Genomic DNA, 12,288 nt, shown 5'->3' with positions numbered 1-12,288 from the left:
CCCCAGGCTCCCACTCAGATTTAGTGAATTAGAATTTCTAAGGGGAAGGATTCAAGAAACTGCATTTTAAAAGAGGCAGCCCAGATGATTTTAATGTGGGTAGAGAGCCACACCGGGAAACACAGAGCCTACACATTCTCTCAAGATCCTCGTCTGCTCCAGCACCTTCAAAAATCACCTCTTTGTAAACAACTCTTTAGTCATTCTTTCTAGAGCAGACTCATCATGCTCCAGACTCATATTCCAACTGTGTTAACGACATCCCCATTTGGATGTCCCACTGGCACCTTACACCTAGTTTCTCCAGAACCAGGCATCCCCTGCCTCCAAAATATCAGTTGTTCCCCTTGAATTTCCCGTTTCACTGACTGTGCCTCCCCCGTCTTCTGGCACCTAATCTCATAGCCTTACTCAGAGTCATCTCTCACCTTTGGACATTGCTTTAGGTCCCCACAATCAACTGATGAGTCCCTGACTATCTTCCTGCACTGTGATGCTTCATATATCCCAGTGGGTCTCAGCTCACCTCTAGAGCTTTAAAAAATAATGTCTGAGTCCCCACTGAATCCCATTAAATCTCTGGGAATAAGCCCCAGTAATTAATAGTTTTAAAAACATTCAAGGTGAGGGACATTTGGGGGGCTCAGTTGGTTAAGCATCTGACTCTTGATTTTGGCTCAGGTCTAGGAGCGTCTCACTGTTGTGAGATGGAGTCTTATGTCGGGCTCCTCCTCGATGAGCATGAGCCTGCTTGGGATTCTCTCTCTCTCTCTCTCTCTCTCTCTCCCCCTGCCCTTTCCTTGCACACTCTCTCTCAAAATAAATAAATAAATAAACTTAAAAAAATTTCAAAATGCTTCTGGTGATTCTAATGCATATGCAAAGGTGGAAAAGTCTGAAATAATTCTCCGTTTAATATTGATAAGGTCAACTAGAGGCCTTTATATCTCCGTCCCCAGAGATGATGATTCATCCATTACTTGTTGGGAGAATTAGGAGAGGTTAGTTAATGGGTTTTAATAATTTTCCAGAAGAGACAATAAGAACCTGAACTATGTGGTGATGAAATAGAGTAAACAAATGGGAAAAGAGTGTGGAATTATAAACTCTGAATCTGGAAAATGGCTGATACTAGGGGGTGAGAGAGAAAGAGTGACGGACACAAAAGGAGTGACAGACACAATGATCACAAGTTTGGATAATAAGAATGCTGATGGCAAGCAGGAAAGGCAAGAGAAAAAGCTTGTTGGGGGCAGGATGCATAAATCTGGTTCTGCACTTGCCAAGTTTTAAACTATTGGTGGGGTAGATGGAAGTGCCACTTAGTTGGGGATTCTCAAAGTATGGTCCCTAGACTAGCAGTATCAGCATCACCTGAGAATTTGATTACTTATGCAAATTCTTGACATCTTCCCCTCCTATTTCCAACCTGCTGAAGAAACGCTGTGGTGGGATTCAGCAATGTGTGTTTTGACAAGCACTCCAGATGATTCTGATCTCACCAGAATTTAAGAACCACTGGCCCGGAGTAGTGGTCCTCAAATTTATCATGCATCAAAATTCCCTGAAGAGCTTGTTAGCAGCGGTTTCCTGGGCCTAATCCCCAGAATTTCTGATTCAATAGGTTGGAATGGGGCAAAGCATTTGCATTTCTAACAAGTTCATAGGGGGTGTCAATGCCATAGGTCCAGGGACCACACTTTGAGAACCCCTGGTCAGCAGTGAAAGCAAAAGAAATCTGAACCAGAAACATTGATGTGGTGGTTGTCTACCTAACAAAAATGGTTCAGCTTTTGGGTTTCCTTCTCGGACAACCACAGGTGTCTCCTAATGGGTCTGTAGCCTCCTATCAGGTCTCTCTGCTTCTATAATTCTCCAATCTCTTTTGCATACAGAAGTCAGAGAAATCTTCTAAAATCATGAATCCTATTATTTTACTAGCTGTACACAACCCTCCAGTGGTTTTCCATTGCTCTTATTTTAATTCTTATACACAGCCCCATCGGTCCTGCATGATCTGATCTTTGCCTTCCTTTCCAACCTCATCCCATGCCAGTCCCCCTCCCTTTCCCTCCGTAGCAGCCACAGTGATCTTCCATGTCTGCAAACACATTACATTCCTTCCTACTGCAGGACCTCCACTCACACTGTTCTTTTGGCAGAAACACTATTCCAGCTCTTAGGACCACCACCATCCCTTCATCCTCCTGATCTCAGTGTAGATATCCTCTTTTTAGACTTTCCCTCTTTGTCTTCTCTTGTCATTTATTCTCTCCCTGTGTTTGTGCTCTTCATCACTTTTGTTCCAATCATCAAATATCTCAGGTGCTAGTGTCCTCATGTACAATCTGTCATGCCCGCTAGATTGTTAAGCTCCCCTATGGTGGGGACTTGTTGAACAATTGAGTGAACCATAGCAAGTCCTATTCTCTCTTATGTTCCCAGTAACTCAATAAACATGTATTGAATGAACAAACTAAAAAGTACCTGAGAAAGGAGACAATAAAAAGAAGTGCAGAGATCTGGGGAATGTCTACCTTTTATAGGAGCTGGGGGGTGGAGGAGGAAGGATGCTAAAGAGAAAAAGGGGAGGAGCCAGAGAGGTAGGACACTTTCAGAACACTGCCCAAATTGTCATAACATAAGATACACACACCCGTGAGCACACGCACGTGCACACGCACGCGCACAGATACCTAAATGTCTAGCTTATATAGACATATATAAGATATATATATAGACATATATATAAATACATATACATATATACATATATATAGACATATATAGCTACACAACCTCTAGCTATATGGATAGACGTTTGGAAGAGAACCAAAATAATTGCCATGAAGTAACATTAGAGAAAGCGAGTTTCAAAGAGGCAGCATTTTTAAAAAAAATTTTTTTTTTAACGTTTATTTATTTTTGAGACAGAGAGAGACAGAGCATGAACGGGGGAGGGGCAGAGAGAGAGGGAGACACAGAATCGGAAGCAGGCTCCAGGCTCTGAGCCATCAGCCCAGAGCCCGACGCGGGGCTCGAACTCACAGACCGTGAGATCGTGACCTGAGCCGAAGTCGGACGCTTAACCGACTGAGCCACCCAGGCGCCCCAAGAGGCAGCATTTTTAATCATTTGCCAGATCCATGAAGACAAGAGGCGGAACACTGTGACAAAGCCAAGGGGCACGGAGATTATTCATGGGCATGAAGGTGTTTTCATTTTACTAACACATCCAATATGTGAATTGGAGTTTACCAAAGTTCTCTCATCATTATTTCATTTGATCTTCAGGAAAAAATCTCAAAAGACAGGCAGGACAGCTCTCACTATTTTCAGCCCCATGATGAGGAAGTAGAAGTATCAAGCGTAGATTGTGCTTTCAGGAAGTCTGGTGGTATTTCTCATTACAAATTTCATCTACAATAATCGGTATCTACTATTTATATAGAGATTCTTCAAGGCCAACCATAATATGAGCAAGCAGTTCCAGGGAACAATAGTAACTTAAAAACAGACCTCCCTAGAGCTTCTCATGTTTCCTTGACGGCTAAATCGAGTATTTGATTCCAATAGCATTAGAATCTGGAAAGATTTTAAAATACTACTCGGAAACAAAGGCCTTCAGCTCACACTGTTTAAAATGGTAACAGTTCATTTTCCCCTCTGGTTTCATCAAACTACTAATCTAAGTTTAATGGGACTTGTGGATGTCAGCATTAGGAACGCTCTGCCATTAGCTCCTAACATCTGAACCACACTCTGAGTACCAAATCTTTAATTTGTCCAAATAGCAAACATTAACATAAGTCCCTAATAGAACTGAATCAACAGAACTGAGAGAGACACTGTTGGAGAGAAATGCAATTAGCGTTCAGGATGTTTAAATTTGGGAAAGAACTATTCTGCGCTGATTGTGTTTGAGAGTTTGAAAGTTTTCTTTCTTTTTTTAAATTTTTTTTGGGTGTTTATTCATTTCTGAGAGAGAGAGAGAGAGAGAGAGAGAGACAGAGACAGAGACAGAGCGTGAGCAGGGGAGGGGCAGAGAGAGAGGGAGACACGGAATCCGAAGCAGGCTTCAGGCTCTGAGCTGTCAGTACAGGGCCTGACGTGGGGCTCAAACCCACGAACTGTGAGATCATGACCTGGGCTGAAGTTGGAGGCTTAACCAACAGAGCCACTCAAGCGCCCCTGAAAGAGCTTTTCCTTCCCAAGTCCTGGATCCCTGGGTTACTGCAAAGTCAGGCTTTTGAAAGAGGAAAGAAAGAGGTTGGACTCTTCTTGAAGGTGTTTTCATTTTACTAACACAGCTCAACAGGTGAATGAGAGCTTACCAAAGTTCTCTCATTATCATTTCATTCAATTCTCAGAAACATCTCAAAGCACAGGCGGGGCAGCTCTTGCCATTATCCCCGGAGACCCAGTGAAATCAAGTGGATTATCAGGTAGTGCAGAGACAAGGCCTGGGTCTTGCCTCTAAATCCTGCCCTTTTCTCCCTACACAGCACAGCCTCGCCACACTCAGATACCATGTTTTTGTTTTTTTCCAAAAGAAGAAGGCTCTCCTTCTCTTTGTTGTTTTTTTTTTTTTTAATATATTTTATTTTTTAAGTAATCTCTATACCCAACATGGGGCTCGAACTCACAGCCCCAAGATCAAGAGTCACATGCTCTACCCACTGAGCCAGCTAGACGCCCACTCTCTTTCTCTTTGTAACAATAGGACGTTTGGCCTCTGCATGTCCAGTCACTGCGTAGAGTTAAAAAAATAAATAACATTCATAAATAAGGCTTGAATATGTGGCACAAGTAGCAAACATTCTAGAACGTCAGGAGGGAAAGGAACTCATCAATGGTGAGGACCTTTATTCTTCTTAAATCATTGCCTCAGGCAGTCACTTTTTCTGGGGTTAGAATATACATATATTTCTAAACAGTGAGTCAGGGAGTACCGTTAAGGCTTTATTGATTCTTAGAGGGTTTTAAACTGCGACACCTTTGCTAAGCTCCAGATGAGGAATGAATCATGGCTGTCTACATAGTTCACAACATAATTAAATGAATTAAACTAGGGAAATGATAAGTTGGGTAATTAGTGAACAGGGAGAGTGGTTACTTGCCTTTATCAATAGTGATTTTTAAAAATTGAGTTTTGTGGTGAGAGTTTTATTAAAATCATTAATAGTATCCGTAACACCTTCTTATTTAATAGATAAAGAGAAAAAGCCAGAGATACGCTGAATAAACTGAATGAAGGAATACTTTTAGAACAGTGCTCTACTGTCATAACAAAAGATACACACATACACACACACACACACACACACACACACACACACACACCCCAGATATCTAAATGTCTGTATCCAGCTGCATGGTTGTCATTTGTTGATTCAGGTAGAATACCATATAAACATGCTGTTTAAGCATATGCAGGCACATATAAAAATAGTCACTAAGGTTTTGTACCTATGAAGCAGTACTGAATTGGTGATACTCTGACAATTCTACATCTGAAAATTCTGATGACATTTCTCCATAGCCAATAATCGGTGATGGTAGTGAATTGATAACCAGAATATCCAATCTCTCCCAGCTGGGCAGACAGATCTCTCTCCTACTCTCTCTATTTCATTCCTCCACATATACACAGACAGACACAGACATATGACAGACCTATGATTACAAAACTCAATTTAAATAACAGTTTTGTGCAAAACACTGTGCTAGGTACTACTGGGGAAAAGAAATGCACAAATCACGTACAATTCCTACCACTTCCTCTACCTTCTGAGTGTGGCTTTAAAGGTGGGTTTGAATTTTAGCCCTGACACTTACCACTTCATGATCTTGGACAAGTTTCTTATTTTCTCTGCACTTCAACTTTTCTTTCTTTCTTTTTTTTAATCTATGAAGTGTGGATAACAATAATATCTATTTTTATGGGGTTGTTAGGAGGATTCAGTGGAAAAATTTTGAACAGAGTAAGCTACTATTGTTGTCATTATAATTACATTATTATTCTGAAGATCTTCTACTCTAGAAGAGAATACAGACTTAAACATAGCTAACTAAGTCTAATGAAATTATGAGCAACATACCAGAGGCATAATCACAATACTCTGCACAACGGGTGCTTTTTTGTTTGTTTGTTTGCTATGTTTTGTTTTAAACACAACACCTTAAAATTAGCCTTGGAAACAAAAGAATAAACCAAACAGAGCTGATAATTTTTCCAGGTTCTATAAATACTATCCCCTTTTGCCATGAAATGAATAATGATGTCTTCAAAACATCAGTCAGATACAACATAGAATTATATATGAGAAAGTGGTCTAGCTTTTACATTCTGCAAGTCGGCCAACTCAATAGAGGGCATTCCAGGACAGAATGAAAAACTAGAATGAATAGTCCTTTAAGGGTTCCCTCTATTTCTGAAATCCCATGATTCCACAGTCAAGACACTTAATGGAGTTTCCAGATATCAAAATAAGACAACATAGAAAAAATATCTTTTTCAAATGGTAGTTCCTTCCCTATTTTTCCCCCCTGACTTTCCTCAATTACCTTTTGAGAAACCGGCCTTGGAACAGAATTAACATTCACCTCATGAAGAATGAGGAGTTATTTTGAATGAGTTGGTCACTGAGGGAGGAATTCTACTGAACAAAGTCCTTAGGGAAGTGAATTATTTATTGATTTAGTTTGTGGTCTAAAGTTGAGGTGCATGTTGACACAGAATGGAAGCCTTGTGCCATCTCATAGTGTAAGGAAATTAAAGAGAAAAGCATAGGAAATGCACACCTTCGAAATACAGGGGAAAATAGGACTAAGCATCGTATGTTAATTATGGCGAGAAAGGGAAGATGAGAAGGATGGAAATGAGGAAAAAACACTAATCAAAATTTGCTAAAGGTTATCTTTAGAAATATTAGCTAATGTCTACCACATCTGTTATTTTTTTCTAAGGCAGCTAACTTGTATGAGAAGCTCCTTTTACATGTTTTGCTTTCTCATTGTTCATTAATTCATTTACTCATCCATCAAAAATGTATTGATTATTTTTTTAAATATTTATTTTGAGAGAGAGAGAGAGAGTGTGTGTGAGCACGAGTGGGGGAGAGGCAGAGAGCAAGGGAGAGAGAATCTCAAGCAGGGTCTGAGCTCAGCACAAAGCCCAACTCGGGGCTCAATCCCACTGTGAGATCATAAGCTGAGCCCAAATCAAGAGTCGGACGCTCAACCAACTGAGCACCCCAAAAATGTGTTGATTATTTATTACATACAAGCCATGACTAAACTAGACAAGGTCTCAGCCCTGATCAAGGTTAATTTTTAGCAATGGAAATGGTCAGAGAGAAAAAAGAAGACGGGAAAAGAGGAGCTGGAAAACCCCGATTGAAAACCCATTCTTTGAATGATAAAAACTTGCTGTACAATCCCATCTTCTGAGCTTCCCCACTGTAACTCTGGAAAACAATCTGGACATATATTCAACTTTCGGTAGTAAAACAATAGCATTTGCAAAAATATAAGGCCATCAAAAATAAAGAGAAAAGCCTTAGGGAAGTGTGAGGATATTATCCTCCTGAAAAAGGAAAAAATCGACATAGTGTAATTTGGTTACGATGGAATATTCTTTCCACTTCCCGCGGCGGATCATGCAGTGCATCAACCATTTAAATTACTCTCCAGATTGGACCCTGACTTTAGGATTTATAAAGGAAGTTTTTCAAAAGAGGTCACTGCCTAAACAATTCCTTTAATCAACAGTCAGAGGACTTACTCTAATGATGGTGCCAAACTTTCTTCATGAAGACTGAGATGGCACCTCACTCCCTCAGTCTCCATCACTCAATAGGGTAAGAAGATCAAATGAATTTTTAAATGCAGATTTTTGGATTATACAGTTCTTTTTCGTCTTCTGGAAAATGATTACTAGACCTAATCAAGATTCCTCTGTGTATCATTAGCTAATTTTAGCTTCCTCCTTTTTTATTTTTTATTTTTTTTACAGTGACTTTGGGAGAGCCCAGTTTGATGTCCTCTGTGGATTTCATGTTTTTCTGTTCAAGCCTTGAGGGAAGCTAAATGAAGAAGTAGGAAAATAGTAATTAAAAGTGATTAGGACAAGAAGTTTTGGTGCTATGGAATGTGGACCCAATTCTCCCGGTCACAACCCAAACCAAGCAGCAGTTTTTGGTTTTGATTATAGCTTTACTTGCTATTTTAATAAACATGAATGAGTATTCAAACTTTTAATATCCTGCTGCTTAACTATTTCCAAAGAGACATCCAGCTCTTTTAAACAGCCTTTGTTTTAAAATTTTAATTTGTTTGGCTCAGTCTCACCTTAGAAAGTTGTAGCGTCATGGTAAACTCTTTTATAAGTTGATTTCCAGAATCACAGGCAATTTTTTTTTCTCCCTTCCCAAGTAAGTGTTTCCTCATGTGCCAAAATTGTTGGTGCTGACAGCTTTTTTGCCTTGTTTTATCTGGTTCCCACAGTTAAGTATGAGAGGCAAACACAAGAATGTGCGCAGTGTTGACTGGACGCATCACTACTACGGCGATACTTACAACTCCTCTAGGAAGCGGAGACTGTGCAGGGGACTCGGGGGCAGTTGACTGATGTTGTTCATACTGAGGTCTCTGGAGAGGAAAACAGACAGCATGTGAGGAGCGGTGTCCACACAAGGAATGCCACCACAAGGAGATCCGGCTGCTCAGTTCACACGTTTTCAAGCAATACGGCCAAACTCATTCTTTTGCTCGACAAATGAATCGCTATTTTGCATCTGAAATATATTCCTGCCCCACCACCGCCCCCGCCCCAGACCACCTTGGTCTCTCTATCAAATTAGAGATCCTAGGAGGAGCTTATGTGAATTCAAAATAATTTAGGCCATTCGTGGGCCTGGTTGCAATACTTCATGTTTAAAATTATGTGAGTAGGACAGCAAAGGAAACAGACATAACTCAACCCTAGACATAACCCAACCTCATGACTTGCTTTGAATTTGGTGACAAAGAGAAATGTCTTCACCATGCAACTCTGGAAGTCCTGCTTCTGTGGGGCTATAAGCACCTTGTAAAAACAAATGTTTTGATTCAAAGAAACTTAAAAAAACAAAACAAGACAAAAAGCCTATTCCCTCCTTCTAACATGTTCCCTTTGCAGGTTCTCAGATTGCATTAAATAAGTGAAATGAACCATAAAACAAGGGTGTAATGTGATCCTGCTCTGGAGCACACTTCCTGCTGGGCTTGCACGGTAGTTCCTGGCACAGGAAACAACAAGCCACTTTGGGCAGAACTCAATCGATTTTTGTTTTAAGGGAAACTCCGTGTAATTAGATTTCATTCTGTTTTTACGTTTCTATTTCTTTACTGTCTCGCACATAACCCTACAGCACCACTGATATACGCCGTCTGTATCTGAGAGGACAAAAGACCGAGTGCTGGACAGATTGTCATCGAGACCAACTAAGACTTTATATACCAGTCAGCTACAGGTTGACTTTAAAAATGACCCATTGGTCAAACCTAAAGATTCAGATTATATTCAGAATTCATCATAATCTCAGATCAGGTGTATGTACTTAAAATTTACCTCTAGATGAGACAATGAGCTTCTTTTTATTTGTTATTTTAAAAATTGATTTAATTGGCATATGACATTGTATTAATTTTAGGTGTGCAACATAACGATTTGATATACGTATATGTTGCAAAATGAGAACCACAATAAATTTAGTTAACATCCATCACCGCACATAGCGAGGACATTTTTTTTCTTATGATGAGAACTTTTAAGATTTACTCTCTTAGCAACTTTCAAGTAAAAAATATGGTGTTGCTAACTATATTTGCCCTGCTGTACACTATTACATCCCCAGCACTTACTTATTTTAGAATTGGGAGTTTGTATCTTTTTTTTTTTTTTTTTTTACGTTTATTTATTTTTGGGAGAGAGAGCATGAGCAAGGCAGGGGCAGAGAGAGACACACACACATAGAATAGAAAACAGCCTCCACGCTCTGAGCTGTCAGCACAGAGCCCCACGCGGGGCTCGAACTCAGGGACCATGAGATCCTGACCTGAGCTGAAGTCGGGCGCTTAACCGACTGAGCCACCCAGGCACCCCTGGAATTTGTATCTTTTGACCACCTTTACCCATTTCACCCACGAGCTTTAAAAAATATCCTTCTTATTTAAGTGGCCACACCCATAGTGCCTAACCAGTTGATGTCAGTATGGATTGCTTGGTTCCTTTATCAAATATTAACTTTTAATCATTGATGGTAAGAATTGAGGGACTGCTCATTTACTCTTTACAAAGTCACTAGTATGTACAGGTAGATAAAATATTCAGTTACATTGTTTAGAGTATGGTAAAAAAACAATGATAACTTTTAGTGTCTGCTACTGAACAATTATATAGCTGAGTAAAATGCTATTTTCTCGAGCTAAAAGCAAACAATTCCGGGGCGCCTGAATGGCTCAGCTGGTTAAGCCTCCGACTTTGGCTCAGGTCATGATCTCATGGCTCCTGAGTTGGAGCCCCCTGTTGGGCTCTGTGCTGACAGCTCAGAGCCTGGAGCCTGCTTTGGATTCTGTGCTTCCCTCTCACTGCCCCTCCCCCACTCATGCTCTGTCTCAAAAATAAATAAACATTGAAAAAAATGTAAGGGGTGCCAGGGTGGCTCAGTCTGTTGAGCGTCTGGCTTTGGCTCAGGTCACGGTCTCACGGTTTGTGAGTTCGAGCTCCGCTTTGGGTTCTGTGCTGACAGCTCAGAGCCTGGAGACTATTTCGGATTCTGTGTCTCCCTCTCTGTTCCTCCCCTGCTCGTGCTCTGTCTCTCTCTCTCTCAAAAATAAATAAACATTAAAAAAAAAAAAGTTGTTTAAAAAAAATTTTAAAAACCTAAACAATGCCAAAAATATTCACTAAAAAATTTGTATTTCCATATATTAAGCATCTGGATTTTTTTCTGGCATCATCTAGATAATAGTGCCAAATGATTGATTAGCAGTTTAAATTTGTGGTGCAGATACTTCTCTGAAGCAGCAAAGTTGTTTAGTTCACTGAACAGACATGTGTTAAACTAATCAATGAGGTTTCTGAATTCCTCACAGGGACCATATAATTTCTGCGATGACTTGATATTTCTCAGGTATTCACTCATTTCTAATTGATATCTCACTTATTTCCTAAAAGAATCAAGGTGGTTTGTTTTAGGAGCATGTTTATTAGCAGCCCGGATTAAACCAGTTTCAACATCAAGACAACTGGTATGGGTAACTTCCCTCTGCGCTTATGTTTTTCTGTGTGATGTGCAAATCAGTTTGGGATAAACATCTATCTTGTCCATATGCAGAAAGCTCTAAATAGAACAAGGAAATTTACATATTTAGGAGATTCAAAAACACTCCACATTATTTTAATATTTATTATCCTATTTCAGGCTCCTGGAAGTGAAGCTTGTATAAGCTTTCACTCTCAGGGTCCCCCACCAGAACTCTTTATGGCAGAACAGCAGAAAGAGTGCAAGCACTGTCAGGGTATAGGGTCTTGGGTTTGAATCTGGACCTCCCCATTCACTAGCTGCATGATCTTGGGAGAATTGATCTCCCTGTGGCTGACTTCCTTGTATTTGAACTGGGAAACTAAACTACATTAATAGTGTGAGACCCTATGCTAGCTGCTTCCAATCAAAGGAGGGTGACTTAATTTACTTCTTAAAAAGAAGAGTATCTCCTTTTCCCAAAAGAAATGAAGAATAACTTCTTGGTGTTACCCAATGTTGGAGTTCCACTTAGAAAATGAGCAAATACTGCTAAACCAGTCCTTTACCACCTGTTTTCTAATAAGGCTATTTTCTTTTAAAGAGTTTCTAAGCAATGCATATAAGCCTATAGCAGAAAACAGCCTTTAATATCAACAATCTAAGGTAAAATGAAATAGGCCTTTAAAATATAAATTCAAAGTGGGTAAGGTAAAAAGGAACTTGTCTGCATTTACTTTTTTCATTCTGTAATCATCTTTGCAGTGATGGTCAAATGGAATAGTGGTCCTCTAGCTCAGTGCTTCCCAAACCATCCATGGTGAAAAGACCAATTTTTTTTTTTTTTAGATTTAAATTTTAGTTAACATACAGTGCAATATTGGTTTCTGGAGTAGAATTCAGTGATTCATCACGTACATAGAATACCCCAGTGCTCATCACAAGTGCCCTCTTTAATACCCATCACCCATCTAGAAAATTTTGAATTTGCTGTGGATCT

The 12,288-nt window shown here is 39.9% G+C and overlaps 1 protein-coding gene across 1 annotated transcript in view; it reads right to left on the bottom strand.

Moving 5' to 3' along the window:
• Positions 1–9,477, bottom strand: part of LGR5 (leucine rich repeat containing G protein-coupled receptor 5) — a 76,805-nt gene extending 67,328 nt beyond the window's left edge. The window contains exons 1-2 of the mRNA XM_032593793.1: positions 9,402–9,477; positions 8,581–8,722 (exon numbers count right to left, since the gene is read on the bottom strand). Coding sequence (XP_032449684.1) covers positions 8,581–8,722; positions 9,402–9,477 — 218 coding nt within the window. The remainder of the gene's footprint in view (positions 1–8,580; positions 8,723–9,401) is intronic.
• Positions 9,478–12,288: the final 2,811 nt, after the last annotated feature.

Source organism: Lynx canadensis, chromosome B4 (assembly GCF_007474595.2).
Source record: "Lynx canadensis isolate LIC74 chromosome B4, mLynCan4.pri.v2, whole genome shotgun sequence".
NCBI lineage: Eukaryota > Metazoa > Chordata > Mammalia > Carnivora > Felidae > Lynx > Lynx canadensis.
This window is presented reverse-complemented; position numbering and strand designations above follow the sequence as displayed.